The 27114-nt window shown below is 47.7% G+C and overlaps 2 protein-coding genes across 4 annotated transcripts in view; one reads left to right on the plus strand and one right to left on the minus strand.

Moving 5' to 3' along the window:
* The window catches only part of DLGAP5 (DLG associated protein 5), a 40607-nt gene extending 31892 nt beyond the window's left edge, over positions 1-8715 (plus strand). For 2 of the 3 annotated variants that reach the window (XM_051822889.3, XM_089309685.1), the window contains exons 16-19: positions 2021-2081; positions 2578-2815; positions 5741-5790; positions 8333-8715. In XM_051822889.3, coding sequence (XP_051678849.2) covers positions 2021-2081; positions 2578-2815; positions 5741-5790; positions 8333-8473 — 490 coding nt within the window. In that variant the 3' untranslated portion in view covers positions 8474-8715. The remainder of the gene's footprint in view (positions 1-2020; positions 2082-2577; positions 2816-5740; positions 5791-8332) is intronic. The other variant, XM_051822897.3, reaches the window with a different exon arrangement.
* A 2746-nt stretch (positions 8716-11461) lies between these two features.
* Positions 11462-23883, minus strand: LGALS3 (galectin 3). Its single transcript, NM_001082338.1, is given in 6 exon segments — positions 11462-11617; positions 13931-14096; positions 15119-15207; positions 16029-16328; positions 16876-16897; positions 23870-23883. Coding segments are annotated over 5 exon segments (729 nt in total). The 5' UTR covers positions 16894-16897; positions 23870-23883.
* Between the last annotated feature and the right edge of the window lie 3231 nt (positions 23884-27114).

The raw sequence follows: 27114 nt of genomic DNA on the forward strand, positions 1-27114 counted from the left end.
TTTAGTAGGTTTTGCAGCACTGAGAGAGGATACAATATGGTATCCTTTGGTGCTCAACAGGTCTGAGTTCAAAATCGGCTCCATAACGTATGACCATGAAACGCTGGGGCAAGTTCATCTACAAAACAGCATTGCTGGGGCAGGCATTTGACCTAGCTGTTAAGATGCTGCTTAGGCCACCTCTGTCTTCCATCTGAGTACCTGGAGTTGATTCCTGGCTCTGGCTCCTGATTCCAGCTTCCTGCTAAGGTAGTAGTGATGGCTCAAGTGATTGGGTTCCTGCCATTCACATGGGAGACAAGGTTGACATTGGTTCCCTGGCTATTGTGGGCACCTAGGGAGTGAACCAGCAGATAGGAGCTCTTTCTGTATGTCTCTTTGCCTCTCACATTAAGAAAATAAAAGAGACAGCAGTTCTGATGGTTCCTCCAGGGTCCTTGAGAAATAGATGCTTTGGCACTATGTTGAAATTACTTGAAAGTACTATCAGAAATTACCTTGAGGGGCCAGTGCTGTGCTGTAGTGGGTTAAGTCACTGACTGCAACACTGCCATCCCATATGGGTGCCAGTTTGATTCCTGGCTGCTCCTCTTCTGATCTAGCTCCCTGCTAATGGCCTGGGAAGGCAGCAGAAGACAGCCCAAGTGCTTGGGTCCATACACCCTCATGGGAGACCTGGAAGAAACTCCTGGCTCCTGGCCATTGAAAACATTTGGGGAATGGACCAGTGGATGGAAGATCTCGCTGCCTCTCCCTCTCTCTCTGTAACTCTGCCTTTCAAATAAGATAAGTCTTTTAAAAATATATACATTGAGCATAGAGAAAGGGGAGCTGATGCATATGGAACAGCTGTTAGGGGCTAGACACAGTTCTGGGTCTTAATAGTGCCGTCTAATGTAATACAACCATAATAGGTACAAAATCCCCGCTTCTTAAGTGAGATGGGTGCTGTCCTCATTCTTTTACACAGTGGTTCCTTTACACAAATGCATCAAAATTATCTGAACAGTTCTTATTCATGGAACATAAATATACAGTAAACTTGATAAGAAAAAGATGTGCTTCTACCTCGAGAAGTCAGCTTCCTCTTGACCTTAAAATTCAAACTATTGCGGGGCCGTTGCTATGGCATAGTGGGTTAAGCTGCCGCCTGCAGTGCTGGCATCTCATATGGGCACTGGTTCAAGTCCCAGCTGCTCTACTCCCGATCCAGCTCTCTGCTATGGCATGGGATAGCAGTAGAAGATGGCCCAAGTCCTTGGGCTCCTGCACCCACGTGGGAGACCCTGAAGAAGCTCCTGGCTCCTGGCTTCAGGTTGGCACAGCTCCAGCTGTTGCAGCCAATTGGGGGGTGAACCATTGGATGAAAGAGAGCTCTCTCTCGCTCTCTCTTTCTACCTACCTCTCCTCTCTCTTTGTAACTGACTTTCAAATAAATAAATCTTTTTGCTATTGGTTTACCCTCCAATGGCCGCCGCGGCCAGCGCGCTGCAGGCAGCGCACCACGCTGATCCGAAGGCAGGAGCCAGGTGCTTTTCCTGGTCTCCCATGTGGGTGCAGGGCCCAAGGACTTGGGCCATCCTCCACTGCACTCCCGGGCCATGGCAGAGAGCTGGCCTGGAAGAGGGGCAACTGGGACAGAATCCGGCGCCCCGACCGGGACTAGAACCCAGTGTGCCGGCGCCGCAAGGCAGAGGATTAGCCTAGTAAGCCACGGCGCCGGCCAAAATAAATAAATCTTTAAAAAAAAAAATCAAACTATTGCAACATTAGTTTTACTGAGCAGCAATGGAAGCAGGCCTGTGAGCTTTCTAGGGAAGAATGCATTGCTTGTAGAGCTGTCTTGCAGTAGCTAGAGTCCAAAGCCATTCTGTCTGGATCAGGCTGGACTTAGGCTTCATTTTTGACCGATTCCCTAAACTAATTTCCTCCATAAAGGATAAACTCAAAACACAAATCAAAAGATAATGATATGTTTAATTATCTGAGTATCATGTTGGATTTTCTTTTTTTTTTCCAGAAACAAAATAGTAGAAAATTCTCAGTGTCCTGGATTACAAGATTTAATTGAAGTAAACCATGTAAGTCCTATCCAAAAGCAGTGTTCTGTGTCATCTGCTTACATAATTAAATAGACTAACTTAATAAACAGCTCCTAGGATTTCCATTGGAAATCTAAACCAGTCATACAGAATGATGGTTCTTGTTGTAATGGTCTTTGGATTGTTTGAAACCACAGCCTTTGAATATCATGTTTTATTCTAGCTGCTTTTGCAATACAGTGATAAAGTTGAACAGAGACCCAGTGGCTCACATGGCCCAACATACTATCTGGTGCTTCATAGAAAATGTCAGTTACTGAACAGCAGTATAAAGCTTGCTGAGAAACTTACCTTCACACATACTATTTCTATGATAGTATCTAAACTAATTGTTCAAGAAACAGGACAATGGAATACACAATGTTCTTTAGCCTGTGTTTACAACATCATGCTTCTGGTTTTTCTAACTTATTAACAAGACCTTTTTTGTTTGTTCTCAGTTTTCAATAATTAAATATGGCATTTTCATTTTCAGGATGTAAACAAGATAAATTTTGAGATGGATTGTTTGTCCAGAATAAGTTTGTCTCTTCATGTTGGTGAAAGAGCAGATGATATTAATACTAAGAACAAAGAAGAAATTTCACATGTGGAAAGAATGGAACTAAATTCTTCAATTATATCACAGGACATTTTGATGACTAGCCCTGAAAAAAATATGCCATCAGTAAATAACGTTTCACAAGAAGAAGAAACTAAAGTTTCTCACTCGGGTAAGATCTAAATGTATTTAAATGAGCCTTTGTCAAGGAAATGATTAAGGTATTAGAGTATCATAAATGAATGTCAGTGTCTAAAGATAAAGGTTGTAAAATTGGACATTCATTGTAGATGTCTTCTAAAATTAGTTTAAATTGTAGTTTCCCACTCTTCACCTAAATCCTAAATTCAGGAGACTAATACAAGTCAATAACAAATACTAATCCAATTTGGATATAAGGAGCTTTGTATATTGGACCTAACTATTTAGGACTTCAAGTGAAAACTCAGAAAAAAAATCCCTCAAGTTTTAAAATTTTCAACAGATATCTCCAAATCTTCTTCAGAATATCGTATTTTTCCTCCTCAAACCTTCTTTTTACCTGCTTTGTTGGGATTGTTCTGCAGTAGGAAACAGTTTATATTTTTGTTACATATAATGTACCCCAGATTCACCTGTTGTTTTCATCTGCTGCTCTCTGGTGCTGGTCCAGCCAAGGCCCAACGTAGAATGCAATATTAAAAATGCGTGGCCGGTTGTCCAGCTGTTGTTCCTCAGCCTCCTTTGGGTACCTTTAATGTTATACGCATGAGGGGCCAGAGCTGCGGCGTAGCAGGTAAAGCTGCCCCCTGCAGTGCCTTCGAGTCCTGGCTAATCCACTCCCAATCCAGCGCTCTGCTATGGCCTGCGAAACCAGTAGAAGATGGCCCAAGTCCTTGGGCCCCTGCACCCGCATGGGAGACCCAGAAGAAGCTCCTGGCTCCTGGCTTCAGATCGGTGCAGCTCTGTCCGTTGCAGCAATTTGGGAGTGAACCAGCATTAGAAGACCTCTCTCTCTCTTTCTGCCTCTCCTTCTCTCTCTGTGTAACTCTGACTTTCAAATAAATAAATAAATCTTTAGGAAAAAAATATTATACACATGAAATCTATTTGCAGGAAACTTTTTATGCTGAAATCAAGGATCAGAACTTTACCAAGAGGGGCACTGGCATGTGCCACAATGGGTTAAGTTGCTGCCTGCAATGCTGGCATCCCATATAAGCACCAGTCTGAGTCCTGGCTACTCCGCTTCTGATCCAGCTCCCTGCTAATGTTCCTGGGGAAGCAGCAGAGGATCCCCCAAATGCTTGGACCCCTGCCACCTACATGGGAGACCTTAATGAAGTTACTGGCAAATGGCTTTGGCCTGGCCCAGCCCTGACTGCTGTGGCCATTTGGGAAGTGAACCAACGGATGAAAGATATCTGTCTCTCTGCGCCTCCCTCCCTCCCTCTCTCTCTTTCCCCCTCCCTCCCTCCCTCCCTCTCTCTCCCTCTCTCCCTTTCAAAAAAATTTTTTTAAGATTGATTTATTTGATGCAGAGGCAGAGAGAGAGAAAGGTCTTCTATCTGCTGGTTCACTCCCCAGTTGGCTGCAATGGTCAGAGCTGTGCTGACTAAGAGCCAGGAGCTTCTTCCAGGTCTCCCAAGTGGGTGCAGGGGTCCAAGGACCTGGGCCATCTTCTACTGCTTTCCCAGGCCATTAGCAGAGAGCTGGATGGGAAGTGGAGCACCTGGGATTCAAACTGGTGCCCATATGGGATGCTGGCACCACAGGCAGCAGCGTTACCCGTGATGCCACAGTGCTGGCTTCAATAAATATATTTTAAAAAAAAGAGCTTTACCAAGAAGAATAGGCATTCATGTCACAGTTAAGATGCCTTTTGGGACAACTACATTGCACGTCAGTGTTCCTGGGTTCTAGTCTTGGTTCTACTTCCAATTCCAGCTTCTTGCTATTGCATACCTAGGGAGGTAGCAGGTGATGGCTCAGCTGCTTGGGTTACTGCCACACCTGTGAGAGACCCAGAAGGAGTACATGGCCTCTGGCTTTAAGTCTGGCCCAGCCCCGGGGGCATTTGGAGAGTGAATCAGTTGGTAGATTTCTCTGTGTCTGTCTCTCTCTGCCTTTCAAATAGATTAAATAAAAAAATAGTTTTAAGGGGAATTATAGGGCCCGCTCTGTGGCACAGTGGGTTAATGCCCTGGCCTAAAGTGCTGACATCCCATATGGGCACCAGTTCGAGACCCAGCTGCTCCACTTCCTGTCCAGCTCTCTGCTATGGCCCGGGAAAGCAGTAGAAGGTGGCCCAAATCCTTGGGCCCCTGCACGCACATGGGAGACCCGGAAGAAGCTCCTGGCTCCTAGCTTTGGCCTGACCCAGCTCTGGCCTTTGTGGCCATTTGGGGAGTGAACCATCGGATGGAAGACCTCTCTCTCTGCCTCTCTCTCTGCCTCTCCTCTCTCTATGTAACTCTGACTTGCAAATAAATAAATAAATCTTTAAAAAAATAAAGGGAATTATCATTTATACCGAGAAATTTATTTACATTAAAAACAATGATTGGACCGGTGCTGTGGCATAGCAGGTAAGGCCGCTGCCTGCAGTGCTGGCATCCCATATGGGCGCCCCTTTGAGTCCCGGCTGACTTCCAAATAAATTAATTAATAATCTTTAAAAAAAGAAAAAAACAGTGATGGTGGCTGGTGGTTATCTGCAACAGGTTAAGTTTCCTGCAACACTTGTATCCACTTTCAGTCTAGCTACCTGGGAAAGCAGAAGATGGCCCAAGTACTTGGGCTCTTACTACTCATGTAGGAGACAGGGATGGAGTACCAGGCTCCTGGCTTCAGCCTGGCCTAGCCGTTGTGGCTATCTGGGGAGTGCACCAATGGATGGAAGATCTCTTTTTCTGTTTCTGTGTCTCTCCTTTTCTCTAACTCTGACATTCAAATAGATAAATCTTTCATGAAAAAAAAATAATGTATAATGGTTGATATTTTTGTCTTGGCATTTGCTGTGAGGAACTTTTCAGACCTTTGAAGGCATGGTTCATGTCTAACACTTGACTGAGAATATTTTTAAAGTTAAAAATTAATTCTTTTCCTTGTTTTTCAGTACTATATGATAATAAAAGTCTAACTACTGAATGCTACCTTCTTGATTCAGTAAGTTTTCCAACTTCATTTTATAATTTCTTTTATATTCTAACTTTGTTTTATAAAATGAATACTAATTTTTCAGTTTGTGTACAAACTGAATTTTTGTCCTGTCATCTTTTTGTTTACTCAGGAATCCCTTATCCATTTTTCTAAGTATGGAGAAAGGCTTTCTATGAACTTTTTTTAGAGATAGTATGTGTTAAACCCTGAAGATTTGCTTCCCAGTATGATTTGTGTATCAAATTTGTTATGATAGATCGGTTGAACACTTGAAAGTCTAATATGTGGTTTAGGTTAGGTATTTCTGAGTGATGCAAGAAAATTTTAAGGCAAGCTTGCTGCCCTTCTGACATATATGGTTGGGGAGAGGTTTCTGTCCCACCTTCTGACATCATTGGTTATTTGCATTCTAATTCTTTAAGGTTGCTATGTTCAGATGCTGATATTTTATTTGGAAGCTCCCAGTCTTTACGTTTGGTGACTTCTTACCTCTAAGTACATTCAAAATTTAGCCCTCTGTCTAGGCTTTCATCACTCCCATGTTAATTTACATAGCAGTATCAGTGCATATAGGCTCACAATATATACCTTTAATCTCTTATTAAGAGCATAATATGAGTGTGTGACAGTCCTAAAATACAATTTCTGGATCTAATTCTTATTCATGATAAATCCCTCACTAAGTAGAGTTGTCTTATGTACATTCAGCATGGCATGAGTGATACATTGCTCTCCTCCTCCTTCTCAGAGTACCTTTGGCTTCAGTCTACTCCCAGACACTTCAGTTATTTCAGTGACCTAGAGTAGACCTTGTCACTTCATCTAGCGAGTCTGATATGTAGAGAGCTTTATTGCCTTATCTTGAAAATTTCCAGGACCAGCCACCAGAAATGGTCAGGAAATTATCAGGATTTAAAACTTTTTTTTTTTTTTTCTTTTTTGAGAGGCAGAATGTCAGAGAGAAGGAGACAGAAAAAGATTTTCCATCTGCTGGTTTCACTCCTCAAATAGCCGCAGTAGCCAGAGCTAGCCCAGGCCTAAGCCAGAACCAGGAACTCCATCCAGGTCTCTCAGATGGGTGGCAGGGACCCAAGTACTCGGGCCATCTTCTGCTGCTTTCCCTGGTGCATTAGAAGAAGCTGGATTGGAAGTGGGGAGCCAGCAGCACTCATGTGGGATGCCAGGTGTTGCAGGTGGCTGCTTAACCTTCTCCACGCTGCCAGCTCTTGTTTGTTAATCTTTGATCTCAGAATATAAGAAATTCATTAAAGCAAGTATATAAACATCAACAAGTTTGTTAACCTGTAAAGCCTGGAAAATATGTGTGTTCCTTAAGCTACTAATTCGAAGGACCTTGGACTGGTATATCTTAACTTGCATTATTTTTCCAAGTTGCCTTCTATGTGGCAAGGCTCTGGGTTGCACTCTGTTGGAAGCAGAATGAAATGTGTTACTTTTGTGGTCTTAACTGTCCTTAATCATAAATTGAGACCTGGTTGATCAGGGAATTCAGCACCAGGCCAACTTTTGTAACCAAGATTGAATCCAGTTTCCAGGTCTGAACTGTGGATGGTTGATTATTCTGATCTTGTGTGATATAAGTAAATATGAAAATTAATCATATTCTACTTTTGGTATCAGTAATGTGGGTATACATTATCTCATAAATAAATTTTATTACCTGTAATTTAGCTTCCCTGTCTCCCATTTCCATAAACCATAGAATTTAGATATTTTTGATAGCTTTTTTTAATAAGTCCACCAGCCTACTGTAAGTCCAGATCATTACTTGCCCAGTATCAGCATTTGAACATGAAGTAGTACTTGAGAGAAAGAAAAGGATCCCAGCAGAATTTTTAGTAAAAGGCCTGCTTGTGCTATTAGGTGATACAGGATTTGTGAACTCTGCATATATGTCTGAAGATCTGGTCTCAGTTGTGTTCATTCCGTTTGCTGCTTAAGTCCATTGACATTCACCTTTTTAGGCATGTATTCCCAATACATCTTTTCAATTAAAAAAATATTTGGAGGGGCCGGCGCTGTGGTGTAGTGGGCTAAGCCTCTGCTTGCAGCACCAGCAACCCATTTGGGCACCGGTTTGAGTCCCAGATGATTCTCTTCCAGTCAACTCTGTGCTGAGGCCTAGGAAAGCATCAGAAGATGGCCCAAGTGGTTTGGCCCCTGCACCCATGTGGGAGACCTGGAAAAGCTCCTGGCTTCAGATCAATCCAGCTCTAGCTGTTGGCAGCCATCTGGGGCGTGAATCAGTGGATGGAAGATCTTTCTCTGTCTCTCTGTCTCTCTCTCTCTGTATAACTCTACCTCTTAAAAAATGAATGAATAAAATCTCTTAAAAATAAAAAAACCACCATTGTTAAGAGTTTTAAAAAAACTTTAGAAGTATGTCTGCTGAAAAATAGCATCATTATTACCAGTAATTTTGTTATGTAGAGGAGATGACATTCGTTGTTAATTGATAGCACTGTGAACTTTAATTGGTGAAATTCTTACCGATTACTTAAGTGACGTCTCTGAATTTGTTCTCTAGCCAGGCCTGGACTGCGATAATCCATCCACTCGGGTGGAGAGGAGACCTCTAGACCATGGCAGACACGTTTCCTTTGGCGGTAACCTGATTACCTTTTCACCGCTGAGGCCCCTCAGTGCAGAACAACCAGAAGAATTTTGAATTTAAAGTAAATCTAAACATTTTCCTTCATGCTATCAGTGCTGTGATATATTCTTAGACATTGGAACTTTGGAGAACATGTATTTGTGTTCAGTACTATTTGATTCACTTATAGTATCATACAATGGGTTACTATTCTGTGTTCCTCAAAGTGTGTTTTAGATATGTTATTTAAGGGGCATGGGATATTTTGTACATTAACCATGCAGAATAAAGTGTTGTGCATTGCCTCTTGTTCAAAACGTATAGCTTAAAGTAAAGTGTACTTACTGAGAGCCTATAAACATTCCTTAGTTCAACTGAAATACACTATTAAATTTTGACAGAAATATTTGTATTTGTTAATACTTTAGTTTGAATTTCTAAATTTATTGGCAGTAAACAGCTTTGAGTATTACATTTTCTAGGGCATACTTAGTTTCCTTAGGTGAGTTTTCTGGGTTGTGAAGTTAGGCTATAATTTCAGTTTTAAATTTTTAGAGGTACCCATTAATCTTTTCATTTTCTCCTTGACTTGGCCAATAACCATTGAAGGGAAATGCTCTTTTCTCAAAGAGAATCATATATGTTTGAATATATATATATATATATTTTAATAATTTTACTTGAGATGTAGAAACAGAGACAGACTGCCATGTGCTCATTCACTCCCCATATGTCCAAGAGCCGGGAACTAAATCTGGGTCTCCCGCATGGGTGCTAAGGACCAAACCACCTGAGCGACCACCTGCGGCCTGCTAGGGTGCACATCAGCAAAAGCTGGAGTCAGGAGTGGGGCAGGAACTCAGGCAGGCATTTGACATAAAACAGGCCTCCCCAGCAGCATCCTAACTGCTCTGCAAAATGCCCGCCGCAAACTCTTACAGTAGGATTGTAAAAGACAGCCACTAGAGTAACAGACCCAGCAGAGCTCAAGTGAGTTGAGGATCAGAGTCATTCACCCAAGAAGCAGAAGCTCTGAGGATTTTCAAAGCACAACAGAAAGCACACCTCTACTTCTGTTGCCAGATGGAAATGCATTAGGCATGCAAGAGGATGGTATTGAGAGAGTGAGCTGGGGACCGGCGCTGTGGCAGAGCAGGTAAAGCCACCCCTGCGGTGCCCGCATCCCATATGGGCTGCTCCATTTCCGATCATGCTCTCTGCTGTGGCCTGGGAAAGCAGTGGAAGATGGCCCAAGTCCTCGGGCTCCTGTGCCTCCATGGGAGACCCGGAAGAAGCTCCTGGCTTCGGGCTGGCGCAGCTCTGCCATTGAGGCCATCTGGGGAATGAACCATCCATCTGGATGGAAGACTGACTGACTCACTCTCTCTGCATCTCAAATAAATCTTTTTTTTTTTTTTTTTTTTTTAAGGAAATAGAGTGAGCTGTTGTGAGGTGCTGCTTTAGAAGTGTCCTCAGAACACTTGAAAGTGGCTTCCATTAATGATCATTCAAATAGGTCTTGCAGAAAAATGAAATACATGTAAAAGTTGGGGTTTTCCAAGGGCCCATGGCTGTGAACACTTTGAAAGTTGCAATGTGTATAAAGCAATATGCACCATGACAAATACTGTTTGTTCTCGAGATAAGGCAGATAAGAATAATACGGTGTCAGTAACAGCAATGCTTGGTAGGATGTTTTGTATTGAATTGTGTAGGAAGTTCTTGGTTGTTCAGATATTCATGCCACTGAACCCTTAGAAAACTCTTTTGTGTGTTTCTGCATGGCTTACTTGAATATTCAAACAAGTAGTGTACTCCAACTGGCTTAATGGTAAGGAGATTTGTTACCTTACAAGTTATCAGAGTGGTCCAGGCACTTTGCAGTCAACAACTAAGTGATGACATCAAGGCTTAGCTTGTGTCCCCATTCTGTCAGAGGTGTTTCTCCTCTAAGGCTGGGTCTTATGGAGTCATGAGATGGCTGCCAGCGATAGTCAGAGCCATGTCCTTCCTTTGGGCCTGGTCTGCAGAATCAAGCCAGTGGGAGAAGGGAGGGGGAGGGGACTTATTTCTTCTGCCGCTGGAAACGGTGGCAGGCAGCCCTTAGCTCTCCTTGCCTACAAGTGCTGCCACAGCTGAAGAGTTTCCCTGTTTCCCAGGTGTCCTGTGTTCAGTGATTGAGCCACTTGGGCATGTGAAGGCCCAGCCCCCTCCACTCTGAAGGGTCCTCCAAACTCAGAACTCCCCCTAGAGCAGGCCCAGCTGTTGCGGGTCACCACTTTGTGCCCACGCATGTGCTTTCTCAGGCTACAGGTGGTGTTCACAAACCCACTCCCTCTCAAACACCTTGCTTTCCCAACTGTATTTTGGTAAGAATGATTTCCTTGTAGCATTTGCTGATTTTTATGTCATTCTGAAAGAGAAAGGACATTTTAGGGTAGTTTAAGTTCTCCTTTCTTCAAAAAAAAAAAAGCAAGTATGGAAAAATCTTGGGAGACCCTATAGCAGTTTTGTTTGTTTTTAGATTTTATTTATTTGAAAGGCAGAGTTAGAGAGAGAGAGAAAGGTCCTCCCTCCATTGGCTCTCTACCCAAGTGGCTGCAATGGCGGGAGCCACGCTGATCCGGAGCCAGGAGCCAGGTGCTTCCTCCCAGTCTCCCATGCGGGTTCAGGGGCCCAAACATCTAGACCATCCTCCACTGCCTTCCTGGGCCACAGCAGAGAGCTGGACTGGAAGAGGAGCAGCCGGGACCAGAACCAGCACCCATATGGGATGCCGGCACCGCAGGCATAGGATTAACCAAGTGCGCCACGGTGCTGGCCCCCTATAGCAGTTTTAATATCCCTAGATATGTTTGCATTTTGTATTACCTAGAACAGACTGTTCAATAAAATGACATGAAGACAGGTAACTCAGCATAAGAATATTTATTAAAAGGATGACTTATAAGAAGGATAATGATGAATAAAAGTAAATTTTTTCACTCATAGTGAACATAAAGCTTTTAAATGCAAAAGGTTTAGATTCAATTTTACTTTTTTAGGAAGTCTGTCCCTTCCAGATTATATCATAGCATGTGAAGCACTGGTGAGTTGTATGTCACCAGAAATTCCCAGCTTGTTGATTTCCTTGAGGTTTCTCATGCGATGATTGTACTGCAACAAGTGGGCATCATTGACCGCAACCTTGAAGTGGTCTGGCTCCACCAGGACTTGTATCTGCAATGCATACACAGACTGTTAGGTGAGGTCATGGGTATGTTACTTACTTAACTAACCATTCCACAGCATATGTGTATTTCAAGCCATTATGTTGTACGTGATAGAGCTATACAATCTATGTTCCGTCAAATTTTGTAAAGTGGAAAAGAAACGTCTATTGATTTCAAATTTGTCTGCTCTGGTCTCAGCTCAGAATGTCCAACATTTCATTTTTTTTTTTAAGATTTTGTTTTATTTAAAAGATTGGAGAAAGATCTCACCAGAGTAAAACGCTGGTTTACTCCCCCAAATGGCCTCAACAGCTAGGACTGGGCCAAGCCGAAGCCAGGAGCTTCATCTGCTCTCCTGCATGGTTGCAGGAGCCCAAGGATTTGGGTCATCTTCTGCTTTCCTAGGCACATTAGCAGGGAACTAGATCAAAAGTGGAGGTATTAGGTATCAAACTGCCACCCATATGGGATGCCAGCCTTGCAGGTGGTGGCTTTACTACTATGCCACAATGCTGGCCGCCAGCATTTCATCTGTATTGTCATTTGTGGAACTGATGAAGATCTCCAGAAAGTAATTTTATAGCAAAAAATAAAATCCAGGTTATTCAGATTTAAACAACAAAAAAGGCAACAAAATTACTGGAAGGGTATAAAAATGAAGCCATAAAGGAAAAGGTTACTAATTTACTGATAAACACAAAAGTGGGCTCAGCATTGTGACACAGCAGGTTAAGCCACCATTGGACAACAGGTGCTGGCTTCAGTCCCGGCTGTTCCACTTCTCAACCAGCTCCCTACTAATGTGGCTGGGAAAGCAGTGAAGGTTGGCCTGAGTCCTTGGGCCCCTACATCCCTGTCGGGAGACTGGGATGAAATTTCAGACTCCTGACTTCAGCCTGGCCCAGCCCGAACCATTGCAGCTATTTGGGGAGTGAACCAGCAGATGGAAGATCTCTCTCTCTAACTCTCCAGTAAATAAAAGTTTTTGTACAGCCTACAAAAACACTAAAATAGGAACCCCTTAACAGAGTTGCAAATGTTACAAAGATTAATAATAACCAGTGTTGTTTTATATATATATATATATATATATATATAAACCAGGGCAGAGAAAACACATTATTTGAACAGTTAGTGAATTTTCATCCTCACATTGTTTGGAAGCCACAATTTGGCAATATCTTCTCTAATTTTATACATGTGTATTCTTTGAAGAAAATTACCCTTATTGGAAGCAAAGACTTATAATGATGGTTATTACAAACTTAAAGTGAAGTAAACAAGCTTTTGCAGGTTTTCTTTCCTCCAAAGTTTCATCTGTAGGATTAAGTGGGCACATGTCTACATGATGACATACTGTCCAGGCAGTGCTCTGAGAAGGAAAGATGCCCACAAAATGCAGACGCAGCTCCCTGTACCTGCACTTAGGAGCTCACAGTGTGTTCTGCCGGCCACCCTGCAGTCAACCCAGGCCCAATGCTGTGGAGCTAGTATGTGTTTTGGTGAAACACTACTTAATAAAAAGATTGTTGTGGGTAACAGAAAATACTCGAGGAGATACCAGGTTGCAACCTCTGTGAGGGTGGGGATGGGGAGGGAAGATGTCTCAGTCAATTTAAAAATCTATAAATCTTCCATAAAGCATACGTATTCAATCTATAATTTTTTAAAGCTTTGTTTTGATTGCCATGCCAACTATGTTTTTTAAGGAACTAAGTCTCAATTTACCTGTACCATAGATATCCTACTTTTTTATTAAAGATGATATACTTTATTTCTAGAAAAACATAAACTCGGAGGGGTGGGACAGTGATAATCACAAGGCCACTGAAAGGAACTGGGGAGTGTGCCACTCCTGGCCTGTTCCCAGCATGGTAGTGAGGAGACAGACTGGTTAGATGCCCCAGGACAGGTGGTCAATATTCATCTCAGTGGGAAGCAGGAGTTTCGCACATTGGGTTAAGATGCTGCTTTGGACACCTGCATCCCATACTGGGGTTCTGGGTTCGAGTCCCACCTCAGCTCCGAATTCCACTACCCTGGGAAGCAACAATGATGGCTCAGGTAGCTGGGTCTCTGCCACACACTTGAAGTGGGTTCCAGGTTCTTCCTGACTTTGGCCTGCCCCAGCGCAAGCTGTTGTGGGCTTTCAAGGGGTGAACCAATGGATGGAGCACGTTCTTTCTGTGTGTCTCCCTCTCTGCCTTTAAAATGAATCAAATAAATACAAGCTAAAAATAATTTCATGTCAAGTACACTGACTCACGAGTCGCCGTGAGAAATACATTTTACCAACAGAATGGCAGCAGCAGTTACTTACTTTGAATGGTTTACCAATTTCAAATGGGAAAGTCGTCTGCCTTTCTTCCCTTCCCCAGTTGTTATCCACCTTTGTGTTGCAGACAATGACTCTCCTGTTGTTCTCATTGAAGCGGGGGTTAAAGTGGAAGGCAACGTCATTCCCTCTCTTGAAATCCAAAGCGAGTCTGTTTCAAACCAAAGACCACAGTTACTACAGTGATTAAAGCTGTACATTTGTATCAAGCGCACATTTTGTTCATAACAGAATGGGTTCAGACTGGAAATATGCCAGGCCCAGTATTCTATGTACTCCCCTAAACCTAAAGGCCAGTGAGTCAATATGTATTACATTATTCTGGCCTCTGTCTTTGGTTATACCATTCCCATTCAGCTGTAAGACCCTCTTTACAGATTCCACTCATGCAAATCCTTCAAGATTTCCTTCTAGAGGGTTAGGACCAGGTTGTGAACACTTTGTATTTTATGACAGATGATGATTCGCTCTCTACTGCCCTGCCAGGGTGCTTTCCATACCTGTTATGGGCAACTGTACATAAAACCAGAGTATCGGATACTGGGCTTTGTCATGGTTAACAGAAACAATGAGATCATGCAGTTCATGGGCAGTGTCCTGTTGCTAAGCTGTAAAGTCACAGTAATAAAAGTGTTGAACATCCCATAATGGGAGGTGGGACCAAAGAAAGTGCTGCTTTAACTTTCTGACCCTGTTCCTGTCCTTGGATGTTAACACAAAGTCCTCTGTTAAAGGACTAACTAGCCGATTGCTGAGTTTCTCCAAGCGTGCCACCAGCGAGCTAACACGAGAATCAGCTGAGGTTCTGCCTTTAAAGCAAGGCCTGGCGTGGCCACTTTGGCACAGCAGATCAAGCCACTGCTCCAGACATCCACATCCCATATCAGCTACTCTGTTTCTGACCCAGCTTCTTGCTAATGCATCCTGGTGGGCAGCCAATGACAGCTCAAGTGCTTGGGCCCCCGCCACCCACTTGGGAGATCTGGATAGAGTGCTGAACTACTGACTTTGGCCTGACCCAGCCCTGACTGCTGTGGGCATTTGAGGAATGAACTAGCAGATGGAAAATCTCTCTCTCCCTCCACCCCTCACATTTCAAAAAAATAAAACTTTACATAAAAATAAAACAACCCAGCAGCAAATGCATGCAGCTGGCTAGCTTTGCCTCTTTACCTGTTTGCATTGGGCTTCACCGTGCCCACAATCGTTATCAGCATGCGGGGCATGACTCCTCCAGGCAGAGGCAGGTCATAAGGCACAGGCTAAGAAAGAGAGAACGTGCACAGCAGTTAAGAACTGTGTTTGCTGGGACAAACAGAACACGCGATGTGGCTCAAGGCCCGGTCCCGTTACTGCAAGTTGTGCGGTGCTTTCCTCGTGTTTGTGCGGTACCTCCCGACTAGACTCCAGGTCTGGAAGGGAAGGCTCTGACACTTCCATGTTCCAGATCCCCACCACCCCCTACCCCGCTGCCCCCTCAGCTGTGTTTTATGTTTAGAATTCGCTTGTCAAATGTATTTTTAATGGAAATTCAACCCTTGGGCCACCACATTATCCTCAGCAGTGTTTGTCAACCAGATTGCCTGGGCTTTCCCACACATTCCTACAATGACCCTGGGCCGGTTAGCAAGGGGACTTGAAAGAGCTCATGGGAAAATGGAATGAAAAGATACATTTATTTCGGTACTTGAAAGCTTTGAAATCCATGTATAGTTTTTTCCCCCCAATACACAACTACCATGAGCTTTTGGAATACGTCTCCAAGAGCGTCCCCCCACCTGTTTGCTCAGGTGGAAGCCGAGGGTAACAACAGCATCCTAACACCTGCTGCTGCACATGCTAGGTACTCACACGGGTTTATTCGTAATAACCACCAAGCTTATTCGTAGTGACTACGTGCTTCACTTGGTTGATAGGAAAACTCTGGCAATGCCATCAAACGTGCGTCACGCATCATTGTGCGTGCAGAACACACAGTAAATGCACCCTGAGCAGTGATCTCTACTGCACCAACACCCAGCTGTGGCTCTAAGCCCGCAGACAACGCTTCAGCAAGTACACGAAATGACTAATTCCACCTTACCAGTGGTCCAGCAGAGGCGCTGTAAGGGCTGGCGCCAGGGTAAGCTCCAGCACCACTTGGCTGTCCAGGAGACGGGTAGGCCCCAGGACCACCTGGCTGCCCAGGGTAGGCTCCATGTGCTCCTGGGCCAGGGTAGGGGCCAGGAGGCGCTTGCCCAGGATAAGCTCCAGGTGCATGTCCAGGGTAGGCCCCAGGATAGGCTGCCCCTGGGTAGCCCCCTGGCCCAGCAGGCTGGTTCCCCCATGGGCCAGGCCATCCTTGGTTTGGGGGGTGTCCAGACCCAGATAGGGCATCGTTGAGCTGGAAAGAAAGACATAAACAATGGCAGGGCAGGAAAAAGACACAAACAGAGTTCTCTGGAAAACAAAAAAATGTGGTGTAACAAGTGGAAGAAGGTAAACTCCCAGCAATACATTTTTCCCACCTATTAATACTTTTGAGTTCCCCAAACTACAATCAGCTGATGGGATGGTGTTTTCCACTTTCTGCTTGCCTCCCAGAGCACGGAGGGCTGCATTTGGGTGATGCACTCAAGTCAGGAGCTGGCTCCTCCCGGACAAGCCCTGGCTTTGTCATCAACAGCAGAAGAGCGGCTGCAAACACCACCCGCCCCACGTCCCCGGCCAGCAGGACCCGCCCTGTTCTGTCCTGGGCCTTTGCGGGGAAAGGGCTGCTCTTGGTGAGTCTCAGGCCTCTCTCTGCCTGGCTTTTCTTCCAGAACCTTAGACACCCTCACTGGCCAAAGCAGGCCCAGAGGCAGCCACGTGGTGGGAGACCAGGGGGAAGAGTCTGGTGGCGGCTATGGGAAATGGGTGTTAGGGTAAGAAAACAGACACAAGACACTCACCGAAAAACCATCCGCCATTTTCCTGCAAGGGAAACAAAAAAGAGACAGGTGAGCACTTGACCCTAAAGCAGCTCACGGAGGTCCTTCAATGTGCACAGCTGCAGTCAATCCACAGGCAAGGAGCCAGAAACATCTCACTGGGCCAGCAGGATTGTGGAACCCTATTTAACTCCTAAACGGCAACCTGGGCCACCCTGGCTCGCCTTCTGACTCATGAGGGTGACAGGCCAAAGGCACAGAGGGAGAAGGAAGGAGGAGGAACATGTCTGCCTCTTTGCCAGGGGCACAGTGCACACAGCGGTGGCTTTGCTCGGGCGCTGTCATCTTGCTTCCTGCCATCTTCCGGGCCCTCCTTCCAAAGGGTTCTAGTGTGTTAAGGTCACCTGCCTCGCACGCCACCTTCTGGGCTCTAGGAGAATTGCAGTGTGGGTGGATTCCTACTGAGACACCCAAGACAATGACTTCCAGAGGTTCTTGCTTGCTGCACACCTTGGTGCTGCCCTGGGCCAGTCACTGTGCAGGCTGCTATCGGAGTGCGACGAGGAGAAGGCTACGATCAGGATGGTGCGAGGACTCACAGGCCAACAGGGCCACTCAGGTGGAAACGTGAAATACTGAGAGATCAGGGCCATTAGCAGGTGCGGAGGGAATTCAAGCCCAGAGGGCCTCCTTCTAGGAGGAAAAGGCAAGGTGGTGTTGGAAAGAAACCATGACAGCCAAGTGCAATTTGGATGTGCCTTTTTTTTTTAAGGTACTTATTATTCCAAATAAACCTCGGGCAGTGTAACAAACCAAGGTGGAAAAGTCAGCCAGTGTGACGGGAAATACGGGAGGGTAGGAGCTAAGCAAGAGGGTTGTCCTGCCTGAAGCTGCCGTGAGGACTGCTGCTGAGACATCATTTCTGCCCTCTGCTGCTCCCTCCCCTGTGCCAAGCCTCCCAGAGCACGAGGTGCTCTCTCTATATGAGGGAGGATCTTTAAAAAGTCCATGGAAATAAATGTGCATGATGCAAAAGCTATGCATGGATCTCAAAACTTTTTGCATCAAAATAAAGCTATCTTTGAATTCCATTTTCCACGAACTTTTTGAAGTCCCCTTGTCCCTGCTCCTGCTGCAAGGGCCCAGGTAGTGCAGGGAGGAGGGCACTTTGCCCCCAGAGTCCTGGGTGAGTTCTTTCTAAACCCAAGATTGTGCTGTGGCCAAAGTTCCCTGGACCTTGACCCAGTCAGAGACTCATATCCCTTGATTTGTTCGCTGGTGATATTTACTCAGTCCTTTTAGGAAATGACACTGTCCCCAAGAGATAGAATAAATTATGACTTGATAGGCCCTACAAATATAAAACATTACATAAAGCCCCTCCTAGGACTTAGCATGTGATTCATTTACACACACTGGATATTTTATCCTATCTCCCTGTTGTGTATTCACAACCACACATTGCGCGTGACGGAATGTTTTTTGCACATCTCATTTTTAGACCTTAGGGAAGCAGCCAGGTTACGACCTTGACCCCCTTGCTTGCTGTGAGCTTAACAAGGAAGTTACCGTGACGCCCAGGGCTCGCTCCACCACCCATTCGCTGTATTTGCTACAGAACTTGACCTTCTAAAGCCCCAGCCGGCCGCTCCTCTGCTTGCGCCTCCTTTCCCCAAAGGCTGCCGCACTACTGAGCAAGACACTGCGCTGCTACCACGGGAGGGAGCTGAGAGAGGAACTGTCATGGAAAAGGCAAAGGAATGAAATGTCCTAGGCCAAGAAAATAAAGCCTCTCACTTTGCACACCAGGAGGCAACCTTGAACTTCAAGGTGGGCAGAGAGCGTCGTCGCTGGGGAAACACAGAAAGACCCAGCTATAATGCTAGAAGCATTCTGACTTTGCTAAATGTCCCCATTGCGTAGAAGCCCTTTCTCAGCCTTGTGCCACTGATGTTCGGGTCGGCCACTGTGCTGGGCGTCACAGAGGGTTCATTCCCCACAGCTGTGGCTTTAAACCTAGGGTATCAGCAGCATGTCACTCTCAAACTTGTGACAACCCAGAATGTCCTCAGACATTGCCAGGTATCCCCTGGGGCAAAAGCCATGTGAGACGGAGAGCCACCGTGTAAGTCAGTGAGCTCATGCACCCCTACATGAGTGTACATGGACAGGTCAGTAAAGACCTAAAAGGTCATTTCCATGGCAACCATTTGCTGCATAAGGTGCTCCATTAGGGGCCGGAGCTGTGGCATAGGAGGTTAAGCCTCCTCCTCCTATGATATCCCAAATGGGTGCCAGTTTGAATCCCGGCTGCTCCACTTCCGATCCAGCTCTCTGCTATGGTCTGGGAAAGCAGTGGAAAATGGCCCAAGTCCTTGGGCCCCTGCACCTTCCTGGGAGACCTGGAAGAGGCTCCTGGCTCCTGGCTCCTGACTTCAGATTGGCCCAGCTCCAGCCATTGCGGCCATTTGGGGGAGTGAACTAGCAGAAGGAAGACCTTTCTCCCTGTCTCTCCCTCTCTCTCTCTGTAACTCTGCTTCTCAAATAAATATAATATTTGTAAAAAGTGCTCCATAATTACTGTAACTCAAAATAAGATGTGCTCAAAGGCTGATTATAACCAGGAACTACAAGAGAGCATTTTCAGAATTGCATATTCATTCTTTTATAGTCTCTGCTCTAGCCTGGTTAGCTTAGTTTCCAAGCTGAACGAGGACAGTTGGAGAAGCAGAGCCGGTTTCCACTGTGCCTCACCCAGGCCTGGCAGGACAGTTGGGTCGTGTGGCGACACACACAAGCCCATCAGAAGAAAGACACGTGCCTGTGTGGTGCTTTGTTTACAGAGCACGTTCACATGCCTCCTCTACTTTGATCTTCTGAGAATGACAGGAGAAACTGAGGCTGCGACTCCCATGGTGGCCCCGGATCGTCCTGTCCTAGGCAGGTCCCAGGCCAGAATCCAGGACTCCTAATTGAGCCTCACGCCACCCGAGCATAAACCCTGCCCCCCACCGCGGGCAATGCTGAAGACTAGTCCTTTGCAAGTGTTAATGGCTTTGCTGAGAAATTAATTTTCTGGCTTGTTCATCCAGAACTACATAACATGCTGTCGTTGTAAACAAGCTAAAAACCAAGAGTGTGTTTTTCAGAAAACTAACTGGCTGACTCATTCCGTGCTCGGCTCTGTTGAATACAGGGATGCCATTTTGTGCACTTTGCTAATTATAACCACATTTTAACCAATAAAGTGTACTTTTCCAGAACTTGGGTATGCTCGGTTCTCTTTTACAAAATGGGTTCGAACTGATGTGCTTTCGAAGTTAAAGTCAGCAGCCTGAGAACTTTAGAGAAAAACAGAAAGACATCTATTCCAATAAATAGCTCCTTAGCTGCCTGGAAATTTTTTTCTTTCCTTTTGCCTTCTTATTTATTTATTTTTTTTGGGGGGGGGGTGAGAAGTTTGCAAATAAGGACACACACAATCAGATGTAAAAAAAACTTCCGATTCTGCAGACTCCATCCTGGTTTTCCCAGAATCAGAGAATGGTGGATAGGCAGGAAAGGAAAAAAGCACTTCATCAAAAATAAACCAAAAAGCAGAGGCGTTCTACTGGGTCTGCCTGTTTGGAATCACAGACAGGAAACAGCAGGGTATAGCTCTGTAGTAAGGAATACAAGCATGAGTCAGAATGTAGACCATTTTTTACGTTAATTTTTCTCCAGTAAGTTGGTTACTTAATTATTCTTCAGCTTATTTTCAGCCTTATTCCACTTTCTGCAAACTTTTTGAAGTATGCTTCTTACATTGGTTTCTGTTTTCTTTTTTTTTTTTTAAGATTTGTTTATTTATTTGAAAGAGTTACAGAGAGAGAGAGAGAGAGAGAGAGACATCTTCCATCTGCTGGTTCACTCCCCAGATGGCCGCAACAGCCGGAGCTGTGTGGATGCAAAGCCAGGAACCAGGAGCTTCTTCCAGGTCTCCCACGTGGGTGCAGGGGCCCAAGCACTTGGGCCATCTTCTACTGCTTTCCCAGGCCATAGCAGAGAGCTGGATCATAAGTGGAGCAGCCGGGACCCAAACCAGCGTCTAAGTGGGATGCTGGCCCTGCAGCCGGCGGCCTTCCCCCCTATGCAACAGCACCAGCTCCTAGACCATTTTAATTGGCGGTTAACTGAACTGTTCCCTTTAATGAAGAGTGGGGATCCACTGCACTGTGCTGTGTGAGGCCCACCTCGCAAGCAATGCAGTGGTCAGAGTTCCCAGGTGCACGTTTGAAATCTGCTGGTGAACAGGTCCAGTCTTTATACAACTGTGCAGAGGTGGACCCCTCAGAGGACGCCCTGGGAGGTCACCCACTCCTCTTAAAGAGCCCAGGAGAGCTGCTCCACTTTCTGACCTCACCGACACATGGAGCAGGGCTTGGGGAAGGCCGCTCTCCAAGGCCCAACCCAGCGAGGGTGAGCTGGGGTAGAGGAGGCCAGATCTTTCCCAGGATCGTATTCTCATCCTTGTCCTCCAGCCTCAGGGAAAGTTACGCTACCGTGCGCGTCTCAGTTACTCAGGTTTTTCCCCTTATGGAAAAGTTGAACAGCAATCGAGAGAGCACACAGGATGCTTTGTCAACAGCAAAGCGGAGGTGTGCAGCAAAGCAGTGCTCGGCTGGCTCGTCGGCTACTTGCTCAGAATGTAACGGGAAGAACCAGCTCAGGTGCCAGACACAACGAGCTACCCAGCTGTCCCCAGCCAAAGCCTGTGTTCCGAATGCTCACGGGAAAGCAAGGCGACCTTCCAGACCAGCTACCGTGCGTGCAAGCTCTACTGCATGAGTATCGTCTCTGTCCCAGGTCCCAGGAAGGTCTGGCTGAGAGGTTCCAGGCAGATACATAATTTATAGCTTATAGCTGAGGCCCGCGTGGGTCTGTTGACCTCACCAGCACTAAGTGCCAAGGTTTCGCAAAGCAGCTATACAGAGAGTGAGCTGTCCTGGATGAAGAACCCTCAACAGAGCAAGCCTCCCCCGACAACAGCAGTGCTGGGTCAGTCCCTCAGCCAGTCCTCCTCTTCCTGGGCTCCTCATATACCTGGCGAAGCCAGCCTCTTCCCACTTTTTTAAAAAAATTATTTCAATAGTGTTGTCTTTTTTTTTTTAAAGATGTACTTATTTATTTGAAAGGCAGAGTTACAGAGAGGCAGAGGCAGAGAGAGAGAGGTCTTCCATCTGCTGGTTCACTCCCCAAATGGCCACAATGGCTGGAGCTGTGCCAATTTGAAGCCAGGAGCCAGAAGCCTCCTCCAGATCTCTCACATGGGTGCAGGGGCCCAAGGACTTGGGCCATCTTCTACTGCTATCCCAGGCTACAGCAGAGAGCTAGATCAGAACTGGAGCAGCTGGGACTCGAACCAGTGCCCCAGTGCAGGCCCCTCCTGCTGCTTGTAAGCTCTAAACACTCAAAGACCATCGTCAAACTTCTCCCCAGAATACAGGGCAAGTGCTGATTTTAAATGGAATCCCCAAATATTTGTGAACTGAGGAGGCAGGTCCGGTCCCCTAAAGACCACGGGGACGGCATGCAGACCCTCCTCTATGGACTGCAAGTCGGTGTGGGCGGAGCGGCAGGATTTGGGCACAGCAATAATGCTGCAGCTCGGAGTGTCCACACTCCACAGCCGAGGGCCTGGGCTTGACTCCCGGCTCCACTCCCCATTCCAGCATCCTGCCCATGGAGACCCTGGGAGGCAGCAGGACATGAGTCCCTGACACTCACGGAGAAGACCAAGTTGAGTCTGGGCTCCTGGCTTTGAACTGTCCAGCTGGGTCAAGCTGTAGGCTTCTGGCTTCCTCCTTACCCAGCCCTGGCTTTTGCAGGCATTTAGAGAGTGAACCAGAGGATAGAAGTGTCCTCGCGCTCTCTCTCCTTTTCAATAAATAATTTTTTTAAAAAAAATCACAAAACTATTGTTGTAGAACAGTACATTTTTATTATCAAATGTTACCTTTTATGGAAACACAATACCCTAGTATGAAGTTTATAAAAACAACAACAACAACAACAACAACCTTGAGACAAAGAAGCCAGAATTCTGAAAGTTGGTGACAGTTTCTGCTCTGTACTGGAGTGGCGACCGGTACCACGATCATTTTCTGCAGAGTTACCTGAGCCTAACTCCCATTCCTTCCCAAAATCCTCGGTCACCAAGGCGCAGGCACACTCACCGTCCAGCAACCCAACCCCCAGGAATCACTTTTCAAAAATTCCACAACCTTGAAGGGTCGGCCTAAGTCACAGCCCCAGCCAGGTGTCCCGGGTCCTCCCCTGGCTCCTCAGGCCGCCAGCGTTTTGGGTTTTCATCTGGCCGGCTGCTCACTCCGTAGAAGTGCCCCGCGCGCTGCCACACCCCAGGTTTCCCCATCGCAGAGCCCGGCTCGCTGTTGGCGCAGCTTAGCCGAGCCGAGCTGCGATGAGTCATTGGTTTGCAAGGGCTGAGGGTGTGCAGTTTGCAAAGCTGGGCTCAGCCCCGCTCAGGCCCGGGGCAGCGCCTTTTTTTGCGGGATCAGCAGTCGAAGGCGACTGCAGCCCGGCCGCTGCTGCACCTAGGCGAGGACCCTATTCGTGCCCCAAGCAAGATCTGCTCCCACCGGGTCTTAGCAGATGCCCCACCGTGGAGGCGCCCTCGAGTTCCCACGCGTCCCCGTGGGGTCCTCGCACTCTACACCAAGCTGGCGGAGCCGCTTGGGTCCGTGCACCACCCGCTCCTCCAGCCTCGGCAGCGGGGAGGCTGCTCGCCTGACCCACCCTGCTTCCAGACGGAGGCGCGGGGCCGGGGCCGGGGCCGGCGCCTGGCGGTGTCTGCACAGCCCCGCCCAAGCACCTGCACGCGGGCCTCGGCAGGCGCTGCCAGGTGCCTCGGACCCCAGGCCCGCGGGGAGTCAGGGTTTAGGGTTGGAGCCCAGTCGGTGCCCACCGCCGCCCGCGGTCCCCGCGAAGCCCAGCCCCACCGACGCGCGCCGCTCACCTCGCTCGGACGTGCTCGCTCGCTAGCTCCGGTGGCTCCTGGAGAGGTGCGCGGCCGCTGGCAGGGCGGTGGTTCTGCCCTCAAATACGCCGAGCCCCGCCCGGCCCGGCCCTGCCCTCGCGGGGCGGCGCCCGCCCGCCCGCCCAGCCGCGCCTCCCCTGCGGACCAGGCTGGGACGCCCCGAGGGCGCTGGAGCGACGCCCCGACAGGGGCTGGGACAGGGACCGGGCGGTCCTGACGCTGCGCCCCTCGGCGGTGGCCGCGACGCCCCCTAGACGGCCCTGGACGCAGGCTCGGCGAAGCTGCGATCACCGCGCGCTTCCTCGGGGGCTCTTCCCGCGTGTCTGTCCTAACTGTGTGTGCCTGAGTCGCAGGGGGGCTCGCCAGTCCCCATCGACTGTACCCCAAGCCCTCCGCAGGAGTGCGCAGTGACCGCGTCCCCGGGGACCCTGTAAAATGCGCGGTGACCTGTATCCCTGGCTTGCATGCTGGGGCCCGCAGCTCCGAGACCCAGCCCGACCTTGGTCTGCTTCTCACGGGCGTCCTGTGCAGCCCCCAGCACTGGGTTTGCAGGAGGCTCTCCAGAAGTATTGGTTGAATAATAAAGGAACAAATACGCATGTTTTCCCAGAGAATCGCCCTAGTCCTGCCAAGCAAGGAACAGGTCAGTCTGGAGTGTCTGACACGGCATGCGTTTGGCCTGGCCTTGCGGATGCATTTTGGGTCACCGGCATCCCATACTTGAATGTCCGGGTGTCCTTGCTAATTCCAATCTCTTGCCAATACACACCCAGGGAGGCAGTGGTGATGGCTCAAGTGCTTGGGTCCCTTTAACCTGGCCAAGCTCCAGCTATTGCAAGCATCGATGGGGGGTGAACAACCGATGGAAGTCCCTCTTTGTCTGTCCTGCGGGCGCCCCAGGAGGCTATGCCCAGCACCTGCTGCTTCGCCTCTGACTTCCAGCGCCGAGGACACGAGTTCCCCGTCTTACACTGGATTGTGTGTCGGGCTGGGAGGGTGTGTGAGAAAAGCTCTGTGCCTGCCTGAGCTGATACCTGTGGGAGCTTTGGGATTTGGGGCTGGCATAGGGAGGAACTTGGGGCCAGAGGAAGGAGGGAGAGCAGAGCTCCAGGGAAGGATGGCAGCCCCGATCTCGGTGTAGCCTCAGTGGCTGGGATGGAACCCCAGGGAGAGAGGAAGGGGCTGACTCTGCCCCCCCACCCCCTGAGGCCCTTATTCTTTCATTTCTCAGAGACAGCCCCTGGGGAGAGGGTAGCACTGCTGGCCGGGCAACCAGGAGGCTCCCTTGAGCATGGAACTTTCCAGAAGACCCTGCAGCTGACCGGGGCCTGCACACTGGTTTGTGAGCGTCGGGGGGAGGTGCACTGAGCAGGGGAATAGCCTCACGGGACTCAGGAGGCCTGGCTGGAACTGACCTTGTGATGTGTGACACTTGGTCTGTGTTCAGGGCAATGGGTTTGCTCAGAAACCGCAATGGAAAAAGGAGCCGTGGTCTAATCTCACTGACACGATAGGACTGAAGGATGCTTGGTGCAGAGTCTGCAGGCTACGGTGGAAACAGAATCAGGTGGATTAACGTGCCAAGCAAAAGCGGCCTCGCAGGGACTGGCTCACGCTGATTACGGAGGAAACCAGGCATTACCTGGTTCCCAAATAATTCCTGTTCTCCCTAAGTAGCAATTATTTAGTCACATAGAGATACTTCGCCCAGTTCTCCAGCATGGCGGGGACATGCCCGTGGGAAGGTGCCACTTGATGGGTCTGAGAAGCTGCCCCGGCATCCTCGCGGGGAAACCTGAAACTGCTTCGGTGGCTGGTCTGCTCCCTCATCATCGTCCCCTCGGAGCTGGCACGCAGAAGTCGCTGGGCGGCTGGCACATAAGCACTAAAATACGAGCTCTATCTCAAGAGGTAGCCTGCCAGCCAGTGCCCTCGGCGGCTCCTCTGTAGTAAATGACTCATCTCTGGGCATCGTAAAGGAGTTACTCATAGGAGTGCCCTTTGTCTCCAGGGAAATGCTGGAAATCTTAGGACTTTGAGTCATGAGGCCACTTGGCCAGGCGTGGTACCCTCAGGGGGGTGGCCACTGGTCATAAGAAAAATGGAGAGCCAGCCGGTTGCCATGGAAGCAGGGGCTGAGTCACTCTCCCGCCTTTCCTTTTTGTAATCGTCGGTCGCTTCACGGACAGATAACGCTGGGGCTCTTGCTAAATAGTGGGCTCGCTGCACCACATCACGTGAGCAGGCAACTTTTTCACTTGCTCGCTTGAACATCCCCGGGAATACTGTGGTGCCAACTTCATGCCTGGTAAAGCTAACAAAAGGATCTTGCTGTAGGATCAGGGTGTGCCTGGGAATTTATAGTTTGTACACATGCAGTAAATGGCTCATTCATACCCAACCCAAAGCCTATATATCCTCTTCCAAGATAAGTATAAAGAGCAGGCTCATAAAAACAATAAAAATATCATTGGGTAACTTTTATGTATGGAGCACTGTGCTATTTGAAATAAAGGATAAACCCATACTCCTCAAGCAATAGGTTGGGTGACTTCTACTGATACAGCAATTTTAGGATCCTAATAAAAAAGTAAGGACCCCAGACAGGCGTCTCATTGGAGAGGGAGGAGAAACCTGGAGGAAGCCGATGGAAGACAGAAAGATCTAGAAGGCACCCGGACAGGGCAGCCAGGAGACAGTAGCAGGTACAGATGAGGACAAGGTGGAGACGTCTCCAAGGGAGAGGAAAAGAGAGAAAGAAAGCAAGACACTGGAGGGTGAACCTGAGCCAGAACCTTTTAGAGTCACATGGTGAACAGGAAAAGAACAGAAGAGGAAGGAAAGAGCGCCAATGGGGGGAATACGAAAGGTGTGGAGCAGGCATGTGGTGCAGCCCTGAGGATGCTACTTGGGATGCCACATCCCGTGCCACAGTGCCTGGCCTTGGTCCCTCCTCTGCTCTCCCCAGCTCCAGCTTCCTGCTAATGCACACCCTGGGAACCAGCACATGGGTCCCTGTCGCTCATGTGGGAGACCCAGATGGCGTTCTAGGCCCCTGGCTACTGTGGATATTTGGGGAGTGAACCAGCACAAGGAATATCTCTTTCTATCTTTCAGATAAAATAATAAATAAATAAATCAATAAGAGTCCATCTGGAACAAGCCAGAAAAGAGAAATTTCCCAGAAACTAGCACAACAGTGGGCTAAATAAGGAAAGAACGTC

This window comes from Oryctolagus cuniculus, chromosome 12, assembly GCF_051225735.1.
Source record: "Oryctolagus cuniculus isolate XC-2025 breed Fujian yellow rabbit chromosome 12, ASM5122573v1, whole genome shotgun sequence".
Lineage (NCBI taxonomy): Eukaryota > Metazoa > Chordata > Mammalia > Lagomorpha > Leporidae > Oryctolagus > Oryctolagus cuniculus.